At 41.6% G+C, this 27,919-nt stretch overlaps 2 protein-coding genes across 3 annotated transcripts in view; one reads left to right on the top strand and one right to left on the bottom strand.

Annotated features, from left to right (window-relative positions):
- LOC105205288 overlaps positions 1–27,919 on the top strand; it is a 136,353-nt gene that overhangs the window by 32,607 nt on the left and 75,827 nt on the right. The window contains exon 2 of the mRNA XM_011174635.3: positions 7,905–7,960. Within this exon, the coding sequence (XP_011172937.1) occupies positions 7,905–7,960 (56 nt within the window). The remainder of the gene's footprint in view (positions 1–7,904; positions 7,961–27,919) is intronic.
- The window catches only part of LOC105205270 (atrophin-1), a 121,849-nt gene that overhangs the window by 43,922 nt on the left and 50,008 nt on the right, over positions 1–27,919 (bottom strand). Inside the window, exons 1-3 of one of the 2 annotated variants that reach the window (XM_039447222.1) lie at positions 17,265–17,685; positions 7,661–7,728; positions 3,206–3,423 (exon numbers count right to left, since the gene is read on the bottom strand). In XM_039447222.1, coding sequence (XP_039303156.1) covers positions 3,206–3,423; positions 7,661–7,728; positions 17,265–17,320 — 342 coding nt within the window. In that variant the 5' untranslated portion in view covers positions 17,321–17,685. Of the gene's footprint in view, positions 1–3,205; positions 3,424–7,660; positions 7,729–17,264; positions 17,686–27,919 lie in introns of those variants that run through there. The other variant, XM_011174617.3, reaches the window with a different exon arrangement.

The raw sequence follows: 27,919 nt of genomic DNA, 5'->3' as shown, positions 1-27,919 counted from the left end.
GGATGCAGGAAATTTTCGCGAAAACGCAACGTTTACTTGCCGCGTCTATTTCCGTGGAGAAACACATAAGGAGGTCCTCGCGCTTTTGCAACACGGGCCGCGTTTATCGTACACACCCGGGGAAAAGGCCACACGCCAGGCTTCTTTCGACGCCCACGGAAACGAAAGCATAAGAGATTACGACGCGCGATCCGACGGAGCGGGGTCGAGGATTTTTTTTTTTTTATCGCGACACATAAACATACCCTCGTTTGCAATTTTCGACCTGGTCCCCCAGACTATGGTGGTCTTTCCAGCCGCGGCACACCCGCGCTCTTGACCCGAGTGCTGATAACCCTGCGAAATCGAGGTCGAAATCCCGCCAAGATAAGGGCCGACTGACTGGTAGTTACCGATAACGCGTTATCCCCGTTCTACCCTTTTTCACGGGTCTCGGGCTTTCGCTCGAGAGTCGCCGGCAATATTGCGCGCGATAAGAACGTACGTGTGCGCATGCCACGTTGTTATTATTTGCAAACAAAAGGACCGCGGCAAGTGTCGCGAATGTAGCGCACGGATTTGCTTTATCCGGCATTGTTAGGGCACGATATTTGCGTTGAAAAACAGGTAAATAGAAGATTTTTATTTGAGAGACGTTGCGCAAAGGATGTTCGTTTATCGATTTGTAGAGCTATTAATCTATACGTTTCCGGAAAATATCCGTCGCATCATTGCGATAACAATAAAGCAAACATACGCCATACCCTCGATTATCTATTGCAGCTCGTCTTTTCTCTAATACAGAAAAGTAATAACTGAGTAATGTTCGAAAGTTAAAAGATCAATGAGAGAAAATATTTCGATTTTTACTATATTTATTTATTTATTTATTTTTTTTTTATAAAGATAATGCAAGTTTCGTGACGCTTCTTCTGGGCTATTCGTTTCTTCAATTGTCTCGGAAAAAAAGCGTCTATGCTGTGAACGTCTGGCTCGTTTGCGCAGAAACTATTGGACTTGGAATCCGGGAATCTAGGGAAGGGTTAAGTAAAACAATGTGAAACGGGATCAAGAAAAGAGGAGCGTGATAATGCGAACTCGATAAATCCGGGACGTGTTCACGGTTAACAATTCGATCAACGGAAATTCGCTTCGCTCGTCGGCCGTTCATTCGTTAAAATGAGGAGTCGGTAAAACCGAGATCGATCGGTCGTCACGTCACGAGATAATTTTCGAGAAAAAGACTATCGATCCCGACAGCGGATAACAACTTTGCGGATATAATGGCAATTTAATATCGGATGAAATTTCTGTAATTCGCGCGCGATAGCGCCGATAGCCAAATTGGGGAGCTGGGCAACCTGCAATTAATTCATGAGCGGAAAATGCGCGTTCTGATTGAAATCCCTGAAAATTACCACCGTCAAAATATTCATCCGGGGAATCACATTTGTAAAAGCTTTTATTTTGCCGATTTGTAGTAAAGTGAAAAAGCCGAAAGCCCATGGAAAGATGCAATAATTCCCCTTATATTTCTTCCGCCATATGTGAATTATATATCTCATTCCTCTTAATGCAGATATAAATAGATATCACAAGGTTATTATATACTACTCTAAAAAAAAATCTCTAAGAAATTAATTTATGTTTTCCTTTCATTAATGTATCCGGTTATCAATGTAAAGATGAAAAAGAGAGGATTCTTCCTCGAACAACATATATTAAAATGAAATTACGTTTCAGTGAGATATCCGTTAAAAGAAATTTTCTTATTGCACACACTTTGCGCTAAATTTTTTACTCGCGTACCTAGAAAATAAATTAGTATCAAATCAACAATTTACTTTTTCACATATAAGCAAGAACATAAAATCTTGAATTTATAATTTTAAACAGACGTAATTTGCAAACTTTGTTTCTTCGTGCAAACAAATTGTATCTGTTTAAGATTATCAAATTCTTTTATATTCTTACTTACGAAACAATGAATTGTTGATTTGATACGAATTTTTTTCTGTGTAATAACAATCAAAGAAATTACGCAAGGCACCAAACGCAGGCCGATTTGTTCGAAGATCTTTCGCCCGCGTATTAAGCGGAAAATAAGTAACACACCGCGCGCGGGGAGCATCTACGGCTTTCATTGTACCACGACAGAGGTAATGTTGCGTAAGTAGATCGTAAAACTAACATGAAAATGCAAATCGCCGCGCGCGGCATTGCGAAAATCCCGGAGTGGCGATTGCGCGCGTCTTTATTGCAATTTATTGCTCGTAATTTTGATTGCGAGGTGCTAGATACGCCAATACAGCGGTTCCTAATGAGAGCCGCCTGCGCTTTTTATTGACTAATAAGTTCTGTGTTTTACGCGCGACTTTTTTTCCTCTACGCGTAATAACATATTTTCTCCGCCGATTACACGGGAGATACGTCGCGATACTCGATACCGGGGAAACCCTTTATCGCGGTTTCTTCTCGACCGTGATCGCGTTATTTGCAATTTAATTGTCACTCTGTTCTTTTTTTTTTACAAATGCGATCGTCTCTCTGACCCGCAGATTTTAAATCCTACAGTTTATCGCATTACGGAATTTCAAGGTGATAATCGTATCGCGTGGACAGTAAATTCTATGTCATTAACGCTGCGTTACACGAGCATTATTTACAAAAGAGAGCACTTAATCATTCCGAATTATACCATATGTACAAAGGAATTTTAGATTGCTTTAATTTATATCCTCGACGTAGATGATCGAATGTTTCGCGAGCGTTGATTTGAGATTGTCATGTTAGTTAGCGTAAATTAGACGAAACGAAATGCTGCATTTAATCCAAAATTCTGACGTAAGATCGATTGAGAATACGCCGTATGGCCATTACACGCAACCTCGCCGCATAATTACAAGCAATCACATGCATATACATATATTCTGCAAGCGTAGCATTATTCCCGACGTTTCAACGTTACATTCGACTGCAAAACGTCTCAATTATAGTTTCTCGAATGTGTTATCATTTTTCGACTATGATGCGGAAGATACTAGTCATCCTACGATTCGTTATATTTTTAAGACATCGTGATAATAAAATTGTGATCGCGCGCGCTTTAGATTGCTGCGTAATAGAGTTGGAGGAAAAAGAACGAGGACGGAGAGGAGGCACGGAAACGCGCGCGGGGGAGAACCGGTCAGGAACGGCCAGGGTAGGCGAATATGAAAAAACTCACCTGTCCGAGGGCGGAGGCGGTCGAGCCCGGCTGCTGGGGTTGATGCGCTGTCGCCGATATCGGCGTGAGGGGCGTGTGCGGCGTGTGCGGTGTGTGCGGCGTGTGTGGTGTCAGCGGCGTGTGATACTGCTGACTGCTGTCACCGCCGGTGCTCCTCATCTCGAGGTCCGGACTCGTCTCGTAACCGTCGTCCCTCGCCTCCTGCTTCACCATCACCCCTGCACACAGAGACAAGGACAGGGCGACGCCCTTTAGATTTTCGGCGCTCGTTCTCGTCGTCCCGACATCGCCGGGGCTCCTCGACTTTCCCGGGCGTCGTGGAAAAACAACGTGCCGCGCGAAAAAAAAAAGAACGTTATCGCGGTGATTAACTTTTTAAAGCCGCGCGCGATAATAATTCTACATACGGAAAAAAATTAGATTCAAATGAACAATTCATTGTTTCATATATAAGCGCACGAAAAAAAAAAACAATTTTGCTGAAGTACAGATCTGAAAATAATTGTGTTGAACCATTTAAAAAATTGTATCGGATGTTTAGCTTTTGGTTGCTAGAATGTCAAAACGTTTTGCAACAGTATTACGTGCTTGAGTGTCTTACAGAATAATTTTGACAGTCCAACATAAAGTTATTTTTTGATCTCTATTTAGATAAATTGTTAAGTACTACAGTAAAATTGTTTTTTCCGTGCGAGAGTATAAAATCTTTTTAAAAGAATTTGATAATCTTGAATTAACATAACTCGCTTACACGAAGAAACTAAATTTCTTGATATTAATTCTTTTCTCAATTCTTGAATAATAATAAGTTATAAGGAAAGAAGAATGAATCTTGAGAGTGAATCACTCACCGATGTTCGAAAAGAACACCGATTAAATCACGTATTACTTAATAATATTAATATTATGTTTACATCATGATAAATCGTCGAGCAAGACTTCTTTCGCCTAATTTTAGTTCCTCGGCGCAACACAGACGTCAGACTCCCGCGCGACGGCTCGTTAATCATTCCCCGAGTGTTTCTTCTATTTTCCCCCTCGCGTACGTACACGTTAACTAGCTCGAATTATCGCGCTATTAATTCGCGCAGGAACTTCTGTCACTCATCTCGTCCCTGTCGTATTGTGAAATACTTCCTTCGCGTAACCGAGAGAGAGAGAGAGAGAGAGCGAATGAGTGAGTGAGTGAGTCATCGAATGCCGGAGTCTTGCTCTAATCTCGGCAGCTACAGGTAAACAGGCACCAGTTGAATTTTCTGCCCGCTAAACACAGCTGCCGGGGCGGTTTGCCCGGAATCAAAGTGCGCGCTTCGAACTTTCGATATTCGTTCGCAAACTTCTTCAAACGATCAAATTTATCTTTTCTACGGCTTTGAAATCGAGGGAGGAAAGCTCGATAAGTTGTAACTTTCTCCCACGGCTTCTCGCCGCGCAGTGCCGCGCCGGGATGAAATTTACCGCTGTGTGTATCGCCGATGAAAAATAATTCCTTGACAAGATTGTGCAAAGTAACCTTTCGTACTTTCTAAATGAAGTTCCAAGAGCACTCGATACGCGATTTTTATCTACTGACAAATGTTTTGTATCTACGTTTCATTTGATTTAATTGTACGTTTAAAGAAAGGTGTTTTGCCTATTTTTCTATCGACTGCGAAAAAATTAGTCATTCCGTATGAAAATGAGTACGTCGTTTTATCACGCCGCGCGCCGAAGCAGCTGGCAGTAAAGAGTGAAACGTCATTAAAGACATTGTCAATCAATTCTATAATACACCGTGGTAATAAAGCTCAAAGTAATGCCGATAATTTGATGGGGAATAAATAAACGAGGCATTTAAGTGATTTAAGAGATTATTGTATAATCCTTGGGTCGAACCGCAACCTTTCGCTCGGTTTAGTATCACCCCGAACAAGTTTTATTGCCGGCGGTATCGTCGATGGTAATTTAATAGCTGAGGAGTACCGAGAGAAACGAGTTAATCGCTCGTCAGAAGATTTACCGGTTAGCCGTTGAAAGCCCCCGGTAACGGCAAATACATTAAAACCCAGCCCACTCGCGCCCATCCGCTCGCTGTCCGACGACGCGTAGAATTGTTCAATTGACCCAGAGAAAAATATTCCGCGGATTGATGACTGACAGCCCGGTGAGACGGCGTGTTTGTAATTGGCCTCGGATTTTGCCCCGTGCGCGTATATTTCGGCACGATTGTCGTGCGCCCGCCACACGCATCGCCGATAACGCGCGCCCTATGCCGACCTGTCCGGATCGGTCTCGCTCTCGGGAAATATTTTTTTACAATTTCGCGCCAATTGCCGGCAATATCGACCTGGCTTCGCGACCTAACGTGAATATATCGCCTGCTTTATCACGCTTCGTGCACATGATTCGATCTTTCCTCGCGGATTCCCGCGAAATTACTCATCGAATAATTATTAGCGAGAATCTTAATCTCGTGACGAAAATTGCAGTTACAGAGAATGGATAATATATTGAATACTGAGCGAGTACACTACTTTTCTTTTTATTAATGAGAGATTTATGTATCACCCTGAGATAAAAAGATTACTAAATTTTAGCAAATATTTATTCGAATGGTACTAATGAAATATTTACTAAAAGTAAATGTATATTTATGTGTATATTTATTTAGTATAAGAATCACTAATTTAATTTAACTTAGCATTTTTGTTGTATAAAGTAAATATTTATGTACCGTAAATACATATATTAGTAGTACTATTCAAATAAATATTTATTAAAATTTAGTAATTTTTTTTCTCAGGGCATCTTCAATACAAATTTTATCCTCGTTTGAATTAAGATCATGCAATGTTAGTCATCAATGGTATGTTGCACTGTTCTTTTAGCGGAACATATTTCAGGTGATTATACAAGTGATATCGGAGGAGGAAATTTGCTTCTCATTTTTCGAAAATTGGCCTCAAAACTTCAATGTTTTTCCAACGTAACTGTCCGACTTAAATATCGCAAAGTCATTGTGAGCAATTTTGAAAGGTAGAGTGAAAAAATAGATTTTCTCCTTCAGTATCTCTTAAAAGGTATTCTATTAGAAGAATGAGATATAATAATAGAATGAGATACGTTGCACTGGTGGCTATTTAAGTATTACAATATATAACTTTACTCCAAATACGGATAAATTCTGTATTAAAACAAATAAAGAAAGAAACCTCTCTTATTGATAAAATAAGTAGTCCATCTCCCAGGTATTCACATTATTTTGTTTATCTTTTACATAAAGGGCCCGCGATATCCTTTTCTATCCCGTCGTGAAAAGAGATCTCTCGAGATCTCTAGGATACCGCGTATCTCTCGCATACGGCAAATACAGGCGATACAAAAGCATCGCGAAAATACAGAAGGACGCGTGATACTTACGAGAATCCCATTATAATGAAAATTAATTTCGTAATAAGCTCGCGTTGAAATGAAGCTTTTTCATTGATTGCGCGTTCCGCGCAATTTCCGAACGCCCCGTGCGCGCTCGCCGACCCTTTTTCGTCGTGAAATTCCATGCGAATCTGTTTAATGGCTCGCTCGCAATCGCGAATAAACGCGGGGACGAGCTTTTTGCAGCGTGCGGCGTATACATACGTGTATGTACGCACGCACGTGCGTGCGTGTGAGTCGCGGCGACCGCATGTTCGTCGCACGCGCGCGCGTTCGTTCTCTCTTTCTCTCACCACGCGCGCGCACACGCTTGTGTCACACAGTAGCGAAAAATATAAAATTAATATTGTATCTGATCCGCGCGCGTGGATACCTTCCTCTCTCTCTCTCTCTCTCTCTCTCTCTCTCTCTCTCTCTCTAGGTATCCTTTTGCCGCGATAATCGCACGATATTGAATCGTCATGAGGCGGATAATTTTTTCCCCTCCCCCCTCTTTTGCGCCGAGAGACTGCCCGGCCGCGCCGCAGCCCGGCTAAAATACCAGAGTCAATATTTTTCAAATATCCGCCCGACGTTTGATATTTGCAAATTATACACGTACGAGAGCTTGTGCGTGCGGCGTGAGCGAGCGAGAGAGAACCGCGAACCGCGCACGCGATCGACTCGCGCGCGCTGGTTTATGAAAGAGAATTCAGCCAATAAATTTAATGCAACGCTAATTTAATCGGAAGAAAATTTCGCCGAGCAATTTTTTTCGGGACCCGCTAATTAATGAGTACCGGCATGCCGCTCGCTTTCTCTCTCTCTCTCTCTCTCTTTTTTTCTCTCTCATTCTCTCTCTCTTTCTCTCCACTCTTTCATTGCGAGTCGCGGCGGCTTTATTGCCAGTGCGCGGTCGGTAGTAATTAAATGCAACGAACGCGCGAATGTTGCGCGGCATATTGAATTAGCAGAATTGTTTTCGAATCTTTTGCGGGGAGAGTGAGATACGCGCCGATGTCATCGCGCGATGTCCGACTTTGCGGGGTTTTTTTTAATCCTTACCTTGAGAACTCGCGCAAGTCATTGTCGTCGTGCCATTTGGTCCTCCGTTCTGCACCGGTGACGGATACCTGAAAACAGAAACAAAATTTCTCAGCAATCGCACATTACGCAAACTTCTTAAGATACTCGTCTTTCAATCGTGCTATGTTATAAACATGACTAAGATTGATAAAAATTGTTAAGTTATATCAAGTATGAGCATTATTCCTGTATATACTTATTGTGAAATGTGTTTGGTTTTCAGAGTCGGATGTTATGGTGGAACACCAGTACGCACTGATGCCTGCTATGCAGCAACAGGTAATACTGTTCGATTGTCTATTTAACGATAAGCTATCTTTTAAGATTTAACGATTTCGTCGGACATATGTATCGCGTCACATCGTTAAAACCGACGTGGAATGTGATAACGGGATTACCGTAATTTTCCCGCGTAGTTATTTAATCAATCTTAAGCATGTGTACATATAATTTCGTAAATTTAACTTCTCATTAAAACGACCAATCAATAATCTAGGAGCTAATTACGTATTATTTCAATATCCTTTTGTCAGCGTTTTTCCAACATAATTTAACATTTTATCGAATTTTCCTTTGATATTGAAAATATCGAATATTACATTTGACAAACCCATTACGAAAGCGGTACTTAATTTAATTAATTTTCAAATTAGCTGTAATGTTCTTTTAGTTAGCTCTTCGCTGTCATATTTAAAAGAGGGAAAGAGCCGGAAACGGTTTTTCTCTAATTAAAATTTCCGTAATGTGATTGTCCTTTATCAAGATAGTTTCTTGTGCATGTTTTCATTTATGTCGGTAGCAAAAAGGGATTGTAAATCTCTTCTGCTTTAATTTACGTTCACGCTCGCGCCGCGATTTCGGATTGCGCACACTTTATTTTATCTATATATATATATATATACATACACACACACACACACACACACACACACACACACACACACACACACACACACACACACACACACACACACACATACACAATATCTATTAATTTCTTTGCGCGGTTATCACGCAAATATCCCGCTCTGCTCCTGTATTTCCTAAAGTTAGTACACAGACAAGACAAGTGGATGAAGACTCCGCAAGTTTTATAAGTTTTAGTTCATGTGACGTAACATGGCGCCTCAACTTTATCCCGAGTTTTTCCTTTCATTTCATTAAAACTTCGCGCAAGAGGGAAGCGTCGTGCAAGTTGGTTAAAAAGCTCTGCCGCGGCGACGGCGGCCGCGCCGGTTATCGAAGAGTAATTATTGTTGTGTACGCTAAAAAAATCCGCAGGAAGCACGATAAGATGCGTAAGGTAATACACCATTTAATTTACGTTCAACCGCGCGTCGTATCGATCACGATTACGTACACAAACGGGGTAATAAAGATACGTATTAACAATTTAAATACAATGCTGATGCAGCGATAACGCATGTTGTTGCACGACTTCATTTAACAGTCGCGCGATAGCACCGCTCTTCATTTTATTAAAATATCTTTAAATTTTTGTAAAAATGTTGAAGGAGAACGTATGAATTTTAGGAAATTAATACTCGCGCTGATAATCCCGGCCAGCGTGCAGATGGGCAATTTGCATTTATCATGGACGCAACGTCGATTTTTCAAAATTTATCTTTCCGATATACACGCAGACCACTCAATTAGGGATTATTCGAGAGGGAAGGGAAGGGGGGAGAGGGGGAAAAAAAAGGAACGTCGATTTATAACAGGGGCGCACGGGGGGGGAATCCCGTTTCGTCTCGCGACGGCGAACGCGCGCGCCATTTAATTGATTGTGCCCGGCCGCGGACGCGCGAGCGGCAATTATGATCGCGTCCTCTCTCTATTCCGCCGTCTCTCAGTCTCCCGACTAATTATGAGGCACACGGTGCGCGCTCGTACCGTTGCCACGCGCGTCGAAATCGTTTTGCGCGGATTACAGATATTATCGGACGGCCGCGATATTAGAGGCCGCGGGACGAGACGTCGTCGTCGAGCGACACTTAATTATCGCGCGTAGCCGAGCGAGGAACGGTCGTGTCGTTACGACGATGCGACGTTGCGAGGCATCGATACCTGATCGTCATCACGGCCGTCGCCGTGCTCTCGTCGGGAACATGATTGAACTTTAACTGGTATTAACCTTTCCGCCGCGCGGCACCGTTGAGCCACCCTTTTTTAAAAACGCGCGAGGCGCAAGCATGTGCATCGCGATTACGGTGCATTGGCCACGTTTATTATTTCCATGTAGATTAGCGACGCCTTGATCGATCGTTTCTTGAAGCTTTCTTTACCGCCGAGAGAGAGAAAGAGAGAGAGAGAGAGAGAGAGAGTGTGTGTGTGTGTGTGTGTGTCACCTCTGCTGTATTTTTATATGCGACGACAGGGTTAACAGGTAACGTTACATAAATCATGCGAGCGGTTTCTTTCTCTTTGGTACGCAAGCTAGTTAGGGACAGTTTATACAGATATCACTTCTGGGTGGGAAGCGAAAAGACATATAACAATTGTTTTAATGACGACAATTACGTCGACATTTGAAGAAAGACCCAGTGGTAAAAAAAAAAAATTATTTGCGGTATGTTACAGCGAGACGGGATGGGGGATGCCATTGAGATTATAAATAGCAAAGATTACGAAGACGGCTTTGCGCATACGCACGAGTACATATAATTATATCCTGAAAGTAACTAATCACTTCTTGTTTTCCGTATTGCAAAAGAGGATGCGCCTCGTTGAGATCTATGCGGTGTCCCGGATGAAACCAACAAATTTCTCTACACTTCTAATTACCGTTGCAACACAGTATGACAGGTGTATCTACAGTGAGACTTCAGAACCGAGTTTCTATCTAGAGATGTTGCGAATCGAGATTTTTTGACGTCGAGACTCGAATCGTAAGCAATATTTTCATTAACAATTACTGTTACGTTGAATTTTAATATATACACTGGGGAAAAAATGTTAAATTTTTCAACTTGATTAAATTCTTTTCAAATGTTTATGTATTTAATTCAAATACATAAAATACTTGAACTTTAATTTAAGCATTTATATATTTAACTTAATACATAAATACACACACTTGAATTGAAGAAGTATAATCAAGTTGACAATTTTAGTCAAGTTAACAACTTTTTTCTCAGTGTACATAATAAAAAATATTTCCAAGTAATAAAAATAATATTAATTACATAACATACAATTTCAAAATAATCTTATAAAATTGTCAATATTTGTAATTCGTATTGGAAACTCTTAGCATCGAAATTCTCGAATTTGTAATTAAATCATAGAAATTAAAATCCGAATCTTACCTGATTCGATTCGATTCGTATTCGCATAGTTCGTAACAACTCTTTTTTTAACCGTGTGCGATTTTTAAACGCAGCTCAAAATGCACGTGTCGATTTCAAGTTACAAAAATCAATGAAGCTCGAAAGCGGAGATAAAATCATCGGGAATCTAGGTCAGAGTTATGTAGGAAAAGGTCATATCTTTGCCGCTTTCGATATCTCGCGTTTCGAGCTCGTACGGATGCAAGCTCCATTCCGAACGGCTGCGGAATCGGGCAATTATGGTCTTTGACGTTATTGAGCCTCGCGCGTATAGAACCGATGTGCTGCAATGTCAGGTTTATCTAATGAGGTGAGATTATCCTCATGGGAAGTCGCAATTAGCAGCTTAATTCGTCTCCGAATACAATCATGCGCGATCAGACCTCATCTCTGCGAAGAGACGCGTGGAGTTTCACTCGAGAAACGTCACGTTTATTTTCGTAAAAGAAGAACGAACGAAATTTTTTTCAAGTTTTCCCTCGGCTTTTATACCACCCGAGTAACGCACCTACAAATTTTGTATCGCATATTTACGCATAAAATATTGCTAGAGAAATAATTTTAATTTTTTCTTTTGTCTTTCAACTGAAAGAGAAGAACGTTCATTTTGTGACATTCATTTTATGTAACGAAGTCACGTGAAATCTGTATACATATTTCCGTGTTTAATGTTTAATGTCTAGTCGCATAAATATATTGTCAAGTAATAGTGGATTTAATGAAGTATATGTATATACGATATATATCATATATATCATGATAAAACGGTAAATCATTTCCATTACACCCTCGCACGATTCTAGGTGGGCGGGATGAGGAAGAGGGAAGGGGGAAGGGGAGGGGGAGGGGAAGGGATGGGACGATACCCCGGATATAGTAGTAATACGTTCGCAGTCATCGGGTTGGTTTACTCATGGATGGATTCTAAAAGCTCTGTCACCCGACACTGGGGAAAGTCATTCGATGAACCATTGACGTCGGCGGTGTAGGCTGTAGCACAACGATGTATAGTGCCTCCTCCCGGCGGCGCAGATTGTTGTTGTTGTCGTTTTCGGGTTCATGTGATACGTGTAATACAGCCGCGCGCGGATTCAACGGCGGCGCAAATATTTTGCGCGAGACTAAACGTAAATATCGCGGCACGCGCGCGACGATATTTAATATCTCGGCTCTTTTCCATTATTTCCGTCTATATATTAAAATCCGGATGCGCATTTTCGAAATCGCGAGCGAAAACAGGGACGCGCCGCCGGCCGTGTGTATTGTACGCGAGCCATTTTAATTTCATACTGCGCATTCAATATCATTTTAGCGCCGCGAGCCGCCAAACCGGAGCTAATAGGCGAAAAAATGTTTTTGTTGTCGACGCATTAATATGGGAGAGCGTGGCGTTTTATCGGCGATATCAGTTTTAAACGCTATCACTCGAGAATATTTATCCTTTTGGGTATTTTTACCTCGCATCTATCCAACGACATAGGACAACGAATGGGACGAGAAAGAGGGAGGGGGGAGGGAGGGGGGTCGCAATTGTGCAATATATATGTTTTTAAATGCGATTGTAGAATCTGCAAAAGTTCTGTCAGAAACGACAATGTCAAACAAAATTTCGATATATCGAAACTTCAATTAATAAGCATCCGTCTCTACTTTTTTATTATTTACATTGAAAAAAAAAATCTGTTTGCAACTACCAAATGTATAGTGAAATAGTATCAATTAATTATTTTGTCAATATCATCATAATTTTATTTTTCTAAATGTTTAGTAAGTATTATCAAATCTGGTACAAGTTACTAAATAGCTAGAGAATTATTTTTGGTTACATTGACCGAATATTTAATTGATACTATTTCACTATACATTTGTTAGTTATTACCAGTCTTTTGTTTCAGTGTACTGTTTCAATTATCTCACATAATGCCGAGAAGACTTATTATTTATTAACGCACGACGTTCGACAGTTTTAATTTTTGATACGTACAAATCTAATCTATTTTTTTTTACAAATTTTTATTTACAGTAAATATTTATTTATTATCATATATTTATTATTTCGTATATATCAAAAATTTATTATGTGATGTTGAATCTTTTTTCATTACCAAAACACTGCTAGTAAACAAACATTTCGTTATAGATTTTATTAAATAATTATATTATTTTCATAAAAGGATAATAAATATTTTTTAATATTTATTAATAACAGATGTGTGCATACATACACATGTTACAGGAAAAAAAATATCGGCAGCTTTTAAGCTGCGGAACGGGAGCAGCGCGAATTTGTATTTATTAATTAATCGTCGTCGATGCGCGCGTTATTTATCGATGTGCAATTTATGATCTCGTTATTTCTTACTCCTGCGAACGAATTAATACCGCATTCGCGGATAATAAGCCGGCCCCTCGCGTCGTAATTGGTAAAACGCCGGGTACCACAAATGATTTCAACCTGTTTAATCATACGATGTCTTGCCTTGAATACGTTTTGCCTCCGATCATGTGCGTGACGCACGGCGACGACGACGACGACGACAACTGCATATATTCACCGCGAATTTACGCGGCTGTCATTACAGGAAGGAAAGAAAAAGGTAGAAACAGGCTCACGGCCAACTCGGGTAATAACGTCAAGTCGGGGCCTAAATATCATAATTATTATAGAGCCCGAGAGGGTGAGAAGGGAAGGGGGAGGAAGGGAGGAATCCACCGTTCGTCGTTTCTCCACGCACGTTTATCCGCGGCGGTGGAGGGAGGGCGAACGGGGCTTTAAACCGTTTCTACCGTGCAATTACAGTCCGCGCAATAGACCGCCATTATCTAGAGACGAGAGTCTATCAATATTGCACGGCCGCGTCTGGATGAAAGGAAAAAAGTTTCCCGCGCCAGCACGTGCGAGCGCGCGTCTTCTTGCCTCGCACTTTGTCGTCTTCGACGAACTGTGCTCCTGCTCGTAACGCGAGCTTCATATATGTATACCTGAAAACCTAGCTAAACACCCAGTCACTCGATGACGCGCGAGAATTCTGCGACGGAGAATTCGTGCGCTCCCCATCTCTCTTCTTCTATGTATTTTTAAAGAATTTACGTCAAGGCTATGCGTCTCAAGGTCAAGTCTCTCTCTTTTTTCACGAGCACGATACATTATAGCACATATTATAGTAGCAGTCGTACGGAGTGCATTAAGGCCGCGTACGCGGAACGGAAATAATGACGAATTTCAAAATTAATGCCGATGATAGGGACCATTCAGTCATTGCCATTTGTCTTGTCTCCGTGAGCGAAACGTGACGTTCGACAAGATCTGTTTCAACGCAGTGATTCATACCAGCGGTTACGCTCGTCTCTGAAAGGCGTATCTGCAAATTAACTCGTTTATCAGCCGTTATCTATTTGTGTCAAAGGAACCTTCGAATGCATCGCGCACGGCGGGTACGCGCCGATAAGTCCCCGTGCGAGGTAAACCGAAGTAAGGAATTAACGAATGCGAATTTAAGTCGGTGCGAATTGTCACACGCCGAATCGAATTGAAGATAAATATCATTAAGTCGGCGATAATTTTTATGCGAGGCGGGAGCGTGTGCCTCCGCGGCGTGACAATTTATTTCTCCGTTAAACGCAGTATATTTCGACGTGACGATTTTATTAAATATGATACTAAGTTCAGTATTACACGTGTTCAAACACGAGAAGTAATTTTTAGCAAATATTTGTAACGCAATAATTACAATAGTTATTTGTGTTCGTTTCCTTTTTTTCTTTTTTTTTTTTTCTTTAACGGCGTGTCTTACACGAGTAAGCGTTTAAAAGTTACAACATCGCGATACAACGTGCACATGCATGTTTAACACATTACATAAATTATCATATATTCACGCAACTGGATTTATTGCGTTTCGCATCAAAGGACACTCCGGGGAATTGAAACTTTAATTACACAAACTGACGTGTAATATAATTTCTGCGTGCTGCTTGCGATCAGCCGGCAGACAAACGTGTCTTACAAACGACTGCGAAAGACAACTGCGATGTGACAGAAAAAAGTGAGTGACGGCGAAATAGTTACGTAAAATGTTGCAGCTCTGGGAGTCTTTACGATTCGATAAAACGACCGAAGCGGACTAAGTTAGATTTATTTCCTTCCGTGAGTTGTCAGAATCATTCGTTGCACTTCCATAACAAACATTTATCCGTTGACGGCCTCGTTAAAAGGGAAGAAAAGGCAAGAGGGACCTCTCTCTCTCTCTCTCTTTCGTTTTCTTTTTTCCTTCGCCGTCATGAGGACGAGGGTTCTGATTTATAAATTACACTCAATTATGTTGCTATATTTCTCGCGGGGAAGGAGCCTTTCGACAGCACACGAACCCCTCCCCCCCTCTCTCTCTCTCTTTCTCTTTCTCTCACATTGCTCTCAAACGTGACATATCGGAAACACGATGTGAAACATAATTTGCAACCAATATTATTTTTCAACGTGATCTTTTTATCTGATAAAAGTAGTTCCGAGCTTGTTTCGATCGATATTACATTCACGAGGAAAGTCTCCACTATATTTTCCGCTTTATTTGCTTTTTTTTTAACCATATCTCGGAGCACTTAAAAAACTGTAAAGCGTATCGTCGGATATAAAAATTATTTTCTGCGTGAAAGATAAAAAAAATAAATACGCTGCAGGCGTCTAGTCGAGTCAAATATCAATTTCCAAGCTATAAAAGAGATTTAATGAGACACTGACAAATTAGGGTTAGCAAAAATTTAAGCTCATAAAAACTTGATTAAATATCAATTCATTCAACACAACATTGATCAAATATCTATTTCCAAGCTATAAAAAAGATTTAACGAGACCGTGACGAATTGGGGTTAACAAAAATTAAAACTGATAAAAACTGGATTAATGTAAGTCCTTTTAATGCGATCGATTATCCTGCAAAAGGGACTGACTAAATAAATTAACAGCTTCCTCTGAAGCGGAGTTTATTTCCGCAAAATCTTCTATCGCGCAAGAAATTACGCTGTTAAAATGCGCTGCTAATCCTCATAATTGTAGTACGCGCGTTTTCATCTCTCTCTCTCTCTCTTTCTCACTCACGAAAAAGTTGCAACCAACTGAAAAAAGTGAGAAAAAGTTGTATCCACGGAAGCGTTGCAAGGGCATACCGCGCGTAAGTGCATAGTTTTAAAAACGGTAGATTTTCGCACAGAGAGAGAGTAGCCAGCTGAATGATTCATGTCGGGGCACATTATTATTTAAGGAAACTTATGTTAGACCATTATATTTTCGTATCATCTCGCAATGTCGTACTTGAGTGCTCTTAAAAATGATTGAGTATAATTTACAGAAAAACATTCGTAAGGTGTACAGTGAAACGGTCTTTTAAATATTAGTTGGCTCATGATTTTATGACATTTTAAAGACATTTGCATATTTGATATTATACGGATTATTTTACAATTATATTTTGAAAATTTATTTAAATTGTTAGTTTATCGTTAATTTTAAAAAAATTTTAGTCAAGCGTTGAAGTTTTCTATACAGTAGAATCACACTTTTTTATAATAATAATTTTATGTAATAGAGTTGCAGTTTATAATAATTTGTGTACAATAATTACTGATTTTTAAATAATTAAAAATATACATATCCTACAAAGCTCATAATTATACGTGTACCAATCTGTTATCCTTTGATGATTTAACTGCTTAACTTTATTTCTGGAGATTGATTACTTATGCATATGTATATTTTCTCTTTGGTGATAAATCAGTTATTGATAAATCAGTTATTAATAACGAATTGCAACATTATACATGCGAATTATTTATTTTTCTACGTATTACATAATTTAAACTGGTGATTAATTATGTCACTTGAGAAAATTATTAAATTTAATATTTATTAACGAGGCTTTTATTTTTTTTTTTTTTTTTGCTTAGAGGAGCATTCATATGTAGAACCTGGTTTGTTATTAATACTTTTTATTCAATTTCTTGTGTCAAGAATAGAGTCAAATCGTGCAAATTTAATAACCCGAGAAGTCGAGATTTAATCGTCGTATTACGCGTCGATTTTATCTCATTTTATTCAAGTGTCGCGATTTCGGATTTATTGCGCGTTATCGTCCCTTACAGAACGGAGTAATATCTAATAAACATTAATTCGCGCGTAAATATTTTCTCGATCAAGGCAAAAGTACATTTCGATTTGTCGATCAAACACTAGATCTAGCATCAAGCTGTTAAATATTTACCTTGCGTTGAAACGCAAGGAACAGAGCGTTCGGCTTATTTTCGCCAAATATTTCATTGATAACGCTCGGGACGCTTCCGCTGCGCGCTGTCGCGACTTCGTCGCCGATTATTCGCCGGCGAGCAGAGAGTAGGGCGCGCCGTTGTGTTTACCGTCACCTTTGTTGTCGTCCGCGCGCGGCCGAGACTCAAGTGCGTAGGCGACTGAGGCGCGTGTCTCGCTCTGCAGCCGTCATTATCTCGCGAAACGCGCTCGCGACGGGAGCTTCCGAACGCGCCCGCTAACAATCACTCACTGCCGATCCGCGATGGGTAGTCCGACACTCGCGATACGTTCGCTCACAATGTCTCGCGACCGCGTAAACTGACTTTTTACGTAGAACGGTTCGATGCTCGTTTTTTTTTTTTTCGCGCGCTATCGCAAAAAGCACGCGCGTACGCACGCACACGCACGCGTCTTCCGTTCTCGCGACGATGGGCAACCACGATGCTTCCTCGCAAACGGGAGTTGCCGGCACGCGCGATCGATCGAGATTATTTAGTAACGTTGGATTTAAGCATTTCGACAACCGGCGGCAACGCGACTGGTGCGTAGTATGTATAGTGTTCGAGCGGCTCGTTGTTTACAAGGTCACTTTGTTTACGTTCGCGCGACGCGACTCAACTCGGCTCGTGCCATTCCGTGAGAAATTCTCCTTCGAGACTCGCGGATCCGTACGATCATTACGACACTTTGCGGCTGCGTGTGTGCCTCGCGCGATTTATCCGTTCGAGGTATGTGAATGGCACACTCGAGAATGTGCCATCCACACACCTCGAACAGAACAGAGCTAGCGTATTATTAATCGTACATGCATAAAGCTATTATTATTATTAACCCTTTCCCTACTATCCTAGATATTTCGTGCCCGACTGATTCTTGTTCGTACAAGTTTCCAGCAAGTTCGGTGGATTATTAAATTACATATGTATTACATTTTATTAGTTTTTAAATTAAAGTTTCAACAAAGCAGAAAGTTCTAGAAAGCAGAAACTGTGTTCGTGAATTTTTGGAACTAATTTAAGTAGACGAAAGAAAAAAACAGATTTGCGATATCCAAGATGGTAGGAATAAAGCACCGTTTTGGTCTTGAAAAGATTATTATTATTATTTCGCGAAAATTTTCGTCTAAAATATTTCAGATATGCACCGAAAAAAAAGCTTTTTTATGTCGAAGTAAATATATTTATTTTAACATCACTTCTCTCATTTAAATAAATATTAGCTAGTATAAAACAATTTTTTAAAACTTTGAAAATATTTTTTTTAAATCAAGGAAGCGATGTAAAAATAACTATATTTACGTGAACATAAAAAATATTTTTTCAGTGTACAATAACAATAATATTAGTAATAATAATAATATCCGCATGTAAACGGCATTGGATATCAATTATACGTTATCAAATGTTTCGTCGCATCGATTTGACTTTCGCGCCTCGTGGTACCAGTACCACGATGAGGTTGGCAGCACTGTTTCCAACGGACGATCGCGCGGGACGGCCGACCGACCTTTCGAGTCGCGGCGTGTTTTGGTCGACGATTCAGGCGCAAATTGATATTGTGTCGCGGTATCTATCGATCAATCAAGACGCGGATGTCAAAGCGGATGCAGTTTCGGCTCGAGCTTGCCGTCTTCGCGTTGTTTTTCCGCCTAACCCTTGGCGCTCGCTCGTAACGGACAGCGACGACAGCCACGTTTCGACGCTTCGAGAAGCGATTCCGCAGGATAACACGCGAGCTCCGTCGATCCTTATTTACATCGTACGCAGTACTCGCGCGCGATACGCATTCTCCAACGCTGAGCACTCTCGATCGTGCTCCTTCGGTCGCGTATTCCGCCATTAACCTTACTCCGGCGTGTTTCTCGCGTCCTACCGAAGCCATTAGGTTAGCGACATGACGAAATGTACATTACGCGATGCTGAGAGTGCACGCAGTTGTTGCACGCAGTGCTCGCGTGGCCGTAATTAGCAGCGCTTTCGCGAGTGTGTGTTGTGAGTGTGCCCGAAAGAAGGAAAGCCGAGAGGAGCGAGCTCGAGAGGAGGAGGAGCAAGCCCGGGGAGGCGTCGGCCGACGGCGGAGCGACTATAGGGTGAGTGACTCTTTTGTCGTTTCACGACGTTTCTTGTCGCTTCGAATCGATCGTTGGCGATGATTTTGTGTACGCGACAATTACCCTGCGATTAGCGTCGACCGTTTTGCACGTCGCTATAACCTAACCTAACCTGAATGCGTTTCACGTTACAGATCGACATGGATCGACGCAGTCTAGCCGCTCTCCGCCGTCGCTACGCGTCGACCGGTGGTGAGTGACGAAATATTTTTCATTCCATAATTGAAGCGACGATCAATGAAATCTAACAGATCTAATCTGAAAGATCGGATGAAAACAAGATTGTCGAATACGCGTAGGATAGGTGTGTATTGAATCGAAAGAGTAGAACACGAAAAAAAAAATAGAGATATTTTTCATAGATTCGTTGCGTTACTATGGATGGGCTAACAATAAGATGCGTATGTAAGTAAATATAAACTTTCTAAATCTCGTAGAGTGAAAAAATCGCTTGAAAAATTGCAAAGGATCAACTTTTACTATAAGAGTGAATTTTCATTCTTACCAGAGTGTCAAATCGCTCGAAAAGTTACACAGACTCAATTTTCACTCTTTTATTTAGAGTGACGTTTCACTCTACGAGATTTAGAGAGAATGTTTAATCTTGAAATATGCATGCATGCATTGCTGTTTATTTAAATACACTCGCAAGCATAAAATAATATTTCATGGGTAGAAGCTTGGTGAAAAATGTTAGATAATAGTGATCTTCCTAATGAAAACTTTATCTTTTCTTTCCATTTTTTGCCATGCTTCTAGGTGAAATTTTCATACAAGAGACACATTTAAGAACATCATGAAGATACAATATATCTAATAAAATTATTCTGGCAACTTTTTAAATATCAAACACGCTATTAATTGTATGTAATAAAGTTTTTAAGCTAAATACTCAGATAGATAGTGAAAAATAAGGTAAAAGAGAAAAAAAAATGAATGAAATTACAGATAAAAATATTTATTAACATCATGAACAACATGAAGACATGTTATATTTCATAAAATTATTCTGACAACCTTTTAAATATCAAACATGTTATTAATTATACGTAATAAAGTTTTTAAAGTAATTATATTTGGATAGATAATGAAAAATAAGAAAAAGAAAAAAATGAATAAAATTACATACAAAAATATTTATTAACATCATGAACAACATGAAGATATGATAGATTTAATAAAATTATTTGGCAACTTTTTAAATATTATTCGCGTTATTAATTATATGTGATTAAGTTTTTGAGATAATTGCTCAGATAATGAAAAATAAGGAAAAGGAAAAAAAAGAATAAAATTGTAGATAAAAGACATTTTTTAACATCATGATAATGGAATATCATGAAGATACTATACATTTAATAAAATTATTTTGGCAACTTTATGTATACCATTTACATATATTTATAATAAAAATAAGTATATATAACGAAGAATATTTGTAAGATTGATATGTATAAGAGAGAGAGAGAAAGACACTGTTTCTCTTTTCTTAAGTGTCTGTTGTATAAAATTTGAAATTTGATCTCTTTTTATTTCAAGATTAAATATGTACAAAAATGTGATGTGGGAGAGAAATATACCAACATGTATGACAATAGATGATAAATTTGTTATAATCATACATAATCTTATAAATAAGAAAAGTTTTGTAAATAAGACAAGATAAAAGAGAAAAAAGTATGATTACATATATTGTAATTAATTCATACAACAAACGTAATTTTAATTGTTCTCATTTATTTTATTGACGAATCTTTTATCCTAATTTTTAATGGCCCATTCATATTGATCATTTATTGCATTATATTTATTATTTATTACATTATATTAACTATTTGTGACTTTATATCATTTGAAATATAAAACGAAAAATGTATGTTTGTACTAAAAAAGTTCAGATGTTATCTATTAATAAGAACATAAATATATTGTGATTTTCACATGCAATTAAATATAAGGAATTTATTATATGTAATTGTTTGATAATAATTTATTCGCGGTTGAATTGCCGACGCGAGCTTATGCGCGTATGAGAAAAGAGCACTTTAAGGAAACGTTTGTATGTAGGTTACCATCTTCGATAATCAATACCTGATAATCAATAATAGATGACAGATCGGTACGCGTGTATGCGTAATTGCGTGAACACGCGAACTCTATGGGATAATCATTGGTCGACGCGTTCGTATAAATTGCTCGTATAAATCGAAGAACCTATCGAAGATCTCGATATTCAGGATTTTTATCTCTATCGCGCGTCAGGTGTTTTACAACTTTAATATTCAGAATAAGATACTAAAATAGGGATGATTACGAAACCCTACCATGTATTCTACCAGTTTTTCGCGTCCGTAGATATAACAGACGCGAAATACTCGCCCCGAATTTTTTTTTCGCCCAGCCACTAGATGCGCCGAGAATATATTCTATTCGTGATATTCGCCGAATCTTGCGCGCATCCGGGATACCTTCGCGTCGTACGATTTCATCATGTCGCCTCCATAGCGAGGGTTTCTTGAGCGTTCTGAGCGTATAGAGCGACGAGGATGGTTAGGACGAAAGATTTCCGCGAAACTTCACGCAACTTATATTCCAGTGTGCATCATCGCCGGAGCGACGTTACGTACACGCGTCACTCAAAAATTCCGAGGGAAAGCAGCTTGTTCGAACACGGTCGAGAAAACGGTGGCGTAACGCGAAAGGACGATGTATGTACACCGCCGCGAAGCGATTCTTTTCTCTTATTTCTCGCAAACGATGCACGTAGTCATCGACGAACAAAGAAATTCGTATTAGAATATCGTACGGATCAGGCATTCACGTTACTCGGAAAAAAAAATCGCGAAGGCCAAACGGTAAAACGGACGGAACGAAAGGAGTAATGGCGTCTAGAAGGACATTTCATTTCGGTAGTCGTGATTTGTCAAATTTGCTTCCCGGACTGTTCCTGCAGTCGACCATGGCGGTGTTCCTAAGGTCGCACGAGTTGAAAGGAGATAAAAGATACCGCCAGTCTCGCTGTACAGTCGAGCCGGCAACTGCCATGGCATAGTCGTGGAATTTTATGGCTGCAAAGACTGGTCTACCTTTTACATAAGATATGACGTGCAGCGCAACACAAAGCCGCATTGAAAGTTGTTAATTAAATATAAATTTACAATGAATATAAATTGACTGATAAAATTATATATCGATATTATTTTTATTTAATATACGTATTTTCCTTTTCGAGCCATTAAAAGAAATTTATTTAGAGGTGTTTGATAAATCGAACTGCAATATTAAATCCATCGAGCGGCAGTGTCATCGGCATCATTCATTAGTCGATTACGATCGATAATCGGCGATTCAATATTCGCGGTCAAATCGAATAACGCATCGACGCAGGAAATTGATAGCGGCGATGAATATCGAGATTAATGTAAAAGTCATTACATACACCATATTCACGCGCTCGTACTTACGATACGAATGTACAGCGAATCTTGCGGCTCTAATTTAATTAAAAAAAAAAAAAAAATCGAATTGGATTTTCTCAGATTCGCGACGCCACCGCGCCGGTCGATGTCGCGTAGACGAAAAGAAAATCGTCACTTTAATCGACACGCAAATGGTAATCTTAATTTTGCATCCGCAAAATGCAAAGTGCCATCCGAATCGCACGTTTGGTGCCGCGACTCTCTCTTATTTTTCCGCGTAACAGAATCTGAAACACGTGGACGGCGCGCGCTTTTGCAATTTAAAAATTGAGCCACCTTAGTTACTCGTTCGCTCGTGAACTCGCTCGAACACGCTCGCTGCGAATAATTCCGCCTCGCGGCCCATCTACCCCGGCAACAATGGCGACTCCGAAAATTCTCCGGAGCTGCTCGAAAACGTTATGTGTGTATGTGCGATACCGCGGGAGAGAGCGAGAGAGAAAGAGAGAGAGAGAGAGGGAGGGAAAACCGGGTACAGTCGCCAACAACGCGTCGCTGTGGAATTTCAGTGCTCGGCTCGGAGAAGAGAGAGAGAGAGAGAGAGAGGTACCGCACCGTTTCGGACGGCGTTCAAGGAACGACGTTGCATCGCGGCGCCTCGTTGCGAAAAGTGCATTTCGCGTGCGAGAACCGTGCACGCCGCGCGTCCGACCGAACGGCGCGGTTCCTCCGCTTTCGACGCGCTAATTCGAAAATACTCGGAATAATTTTCAGCCGGAGCTATACCTGCCCCATGTGCTTTTTATGTGGCGCTCGGACCTATGTACCGCGCGGGCCCCGGTGTACATACATAACGTATATATACGTACGTACATAGGCAGACGTGCGCTCGCGCGCGTACATGCCGCGGAGGTAAATATACAACGTATATAAGGGTAGCGTGTAGGAGATGGTTGGTACATAGAAGTACTTGCTGGAAACGACTAGGGCTATTGGCGGGGGTGGAGTGAAGGGAGACGAGGGCAAGAGGAATGAAGAGAGAGAGAGAGAGAGAGAGCACACGCTTCTCTCCCTCTCTCTCTTTCTCGCTCTATCTTGCTCTTTCCAACACTCTCACGTAGCGAAGGCTTCGAGCTACGTTTCGAAACCTTTCCATGCATCCGTACCGTGAATCGCTCATCTCGAAAGTCCCTTTGCACGCTCGAACCGCGAGGAGAACCTGTCGATCGATCAATATAGTAATAACTTGTATTAAATTTCAGTATTTGGCGATGGCTTCCAAGACCAGATACTGAAATCGTAGAAACAGCAGTCATTTTGTAACTTTAATACTTGGGATTTGTGAGGCATTGTACGAATCTCTACTGGTGCTTCTGCCAGAGTATCTAACTCTTTCCCCTCTGTGAAAGAGGAGGCGTATTTCAATTAACGTCAGAGTACACATATTTTCAAATATTTTATGATCGATGTCTATTATAACTGATGCGCAAGATAGTCGAGTCTCTTGAAACGCGCGTTGGCGGCGAGGTTTATGGAAAAAAGTTTGCATGAGGAATTTGGGCGTTAAAGAGGAGAGCCATTCGCGTTCCACGCGCGAGCTACCGTGCGCGCGTCCGAACGCAGAACGCGGCGCGGCGACGGGCTCTCTCTCTCTCTCTCTCTCTCTCTCTCTCTGCCTGGATCGATGGTGCCGTGGGCTGGGGGCTGCGAATTTTGCGCCGTTTCGAAATTCCGCGCGAATGAAGATGATCTGGGATCAGAGAAATAGCACACCAGTAATACAACACTTTTCGCCGAAACTCCTCGGATTGAGTTACCAGCGGCAACGCGCGTTACTGCGCGCTCCGCGTTTCTGGCCGCGTGTGCGTGCGCGCGTGAGCGGCGGCTCTCGGTGCCCGCGCCGCGCCGCTACGTCGGATTCAGCACACGGGGTTTCCTCGTGAAATCGGAGCTCCTGGGTGCTTTTTACCCCGGCGCAGGAACGGAATATGTTTGAAAACAAAGTCCCGCCTATGCCGGGGAAACTTGATTTCTGACGGGCTTTCGGGGCCGGCGAGATTCTACTTTCGCGACTACCTCGCTTCTCCTTTTTTTTTCCTCTGTGAAAACGCGCGCGTACGGATTTTCGCGTAGAGAAACGCGCCGCCGCTCGTTTTTAGTTGGCTTAGGCTCGCACACGGATATATATCTCGCGCGTTCTCCGAGCTTCCGTGTGCGAGAGTCGTTTAATTCGCGCAAAGAAGCGTTTAGGGATAATAAGTTGGTCGTCGAAAGTAAAGCTTCGCGACTTTTTTCTCAGTTGAAATTTTATCGGATCTTTCTCCAAAGAGTCCCGTTACAATCAGGCAAAGTACCACTACTGAAAGTAATGAGGACGATATAAGGTTAAACGAGGTAATAGACACCTCTGATGATAACGCTTTTTTGTTCGTTGCCATATAGCGCCATTCAGGGGGAGATGGGAGGAGGGGAGATCGCTGTAATAATAATCAAGGATGGTCGTCATTTTCTGGCGGGTCGTTTTGTTACTTTTCCGACTCGACAGGCGCATTCTCCAGCGGCTAGTATCGGAATTCACTGGTGCGCGTTTTATTTATCACAACATTAGTCGTCGAAAGAGACAGTCGCGTTTTCAATACGACGCGAGAGAGACTCTCTCTCTATCTCTCTCGCTCTCCCCTCCTGTCATAGTCAATCGTTATCCGGGATTCTTCGCGGACAATATCGTCGCGTTGACGTGAACGATTAAAATCGCGACGCAAATATAAATCCGCGCGCGTCAATGCGCGATTCTCTTTTTCTCACTCTCTCTTTCTCCCTGTCTCTCTTTCTCTCTTGAATCAACGTCAACGTACCGAGATAGTCGGACTCGTTAACGACTGCACGATTTCAATAAAGTACTTGCCAGGCTCGTCAATCGTAACAACGATATTACTACAAAATGCCGTTACACGCTTTCGCGCCCTGCCCTGCTTGCCCTGTCATAAGTGCATTACGCGGCAGCAGCGTTATCCGCGGAAACGACGAAGGACAGTGCACAATCTAATTCACGTCGATCTTAATCCTTGCTAGAGGAGTCTACTAGCGTGCACGTAAAAAGATTAAACCCGCGACTTGACGAAAGCGGATAAGAAGAAAACTCAAATTTCATTTTGCGCTTCTTTTTTTTCCCTCGCGCTTATCTGACGAAATCTGAACCGTTTTTAGAACTTGCACCAGTGTCGCAGAGGAGCTTTCTAGACCGCAGGTTTTTTTTTTATAACGTTGAACGTTTTTCAAGAGACTGTTGTACGAAATAATAGATGGAATTGATCGTTGTCTTATATTTTGTACATTAAAATAGTGCATTTTTTTATTAAATTCACACCAGAGTTTTATTTTCCACCGAAAATTCTTTTAAACGTCATTTTTAAATTTGTGGAAATTTCTCATGGACTACTCGCGATTAAATGACGAAATGTATCATTTGTTATATTTTACGCTCTCCTTCTTGTAATTTCGTATTAAAGACGTCTCTCTCGTGCTTCAGCCTCGTACACCTTTTTTCGCTCAACTTAAATAATTTCTAAATTAAATTACTTGTCGAGTACATCGATCTGTTCTTGGTACATGTCAATCGAGTTGGCACATGTCAGCGGGGGTCAATATGCAATGCCGACCTTCGAGTCAATCGTATCTTCGGTCGCGTGAATATTTCAACGCGCGCGGTTAACATCCGGAAACTTTCCCCTCGACGAAGGGGGGGGGAGGGGAAAGACGCCGCCGGGGGATCAGAAACAAACGTTTTTCCCCGATTGCCGATCGCGATGAAACCGGGGAAACCGGCCGATCGTGGCGGCAACGGCGGTGTACGCGTTTCGCGTGGGGTTCGTAGCTACCCCTAAGCCGGGCTGTGGCTGGTGCTGGTGCTGCTGCTCGTTGCTAGGGGAAACCTCCAGAAAACTCTACACACATACATACACACGCGCGCGCACGCACGTACACACACGTAGCTTACACACATACATGGCGCGTGCAAGCGAGCCAACCCATCGACGTGTACGCGCACACGCACACATAAATTCCCACCCACACCGTGTCTCGGCCACCTACGCGAGCGCGCGCGCACAGACATGCACGCCACATCTCGCACACATACATACACACGGGCACGTGCACACGGACGAAGGGGGCAACGAGAGAAGCTCACGCACGTATTCTCACGCACACCCTGACACACCGTGGAAAATGTCGATAACGAAAAACCACCACTGGTCTCTCTTTCTCTCTCACTCTCTTTCTCGTTTCTCTCTCCTTTTTCTCTCCTTTCTCTCTTTCTCTATTTCTCTCTCTCTCTCTCTCTCTCTCTCTCTCTGTCACTTCCCCTGCTCTCTCCTCTCACCCTCTGTCTCTCCACCAATTTCTCCCGTTTGCCCCTATATATGCGCATCTCCTCGTTCCTCCTTCTCTCCATTGCGGCTAGTACCCGGCCAAGGTATTTCATTGTTGCAAAGTCTCGAAGGAAAGTCTCGATAAAAAAAGGGGAAGAAAAAAAAATATCTACGAAAGGACCTTAGAGATTCCGGCATTAAGTTAGGTGAGGTCAGGCTAACCGCGGCGAACGTCCCCGTTCGCGCGATCCGCGCCCTTCGCTCTCTCAGTCCTGGGATTATCGAAAATCCTTTCTCGCCCCGGTTGTCGCGCCCGCCCGCCTGCCCGCTCGCGAGAAGACTCGTTTTACGGACGATTTCGTCCTCCGCCTACGCGAGAGGTTTTTCCCCACGTCGATCTCGGAATATGTATATGTATGTATGTGTGTACGTGTATTGCGGACGGGGCGATCGTACGGCGGTAAAGGCGTCTCCTTCGGGGACGATCCGGTCAGAAAACCGCACACCAGCACCTTTCAGTCCCGAGAGCGAGAAACGAGCGTGATTCGAGAGCCAAGCTGCGCGCTCGTTAATGGACGCGAGAGTGGGCGTCGAGGTTCATTCAGGACGGGAGTACAATAGAAAAGTCGCGACAATATTGCGCATCTGTTGGAAGATAAGTCTGTGTGTAACGCATATAACGTATGGAAGCGTTTCACAATTAGAACTGCAT

The sequence above is a fragment of the Solenopsis invicta genome, chromosome 3 (assembly GCF_016802725.1).
Source record: "Solenopsis invicta isolate M01_SB chromosome 3, UNIL_Sinv_3.0, whole genome shotgun sequence".
NCBI classification, from domain to species: Eukaryota; Metazoa; Arthropoda; class Insecta; order Hymenoptera; family Formicidae; genus Solenopsis; species Solenopsis invicta.
Note: the sequence above shows the minus strand (reverse complement) of the source record. Positions and strands in the feature narration are given on the sequence as shown.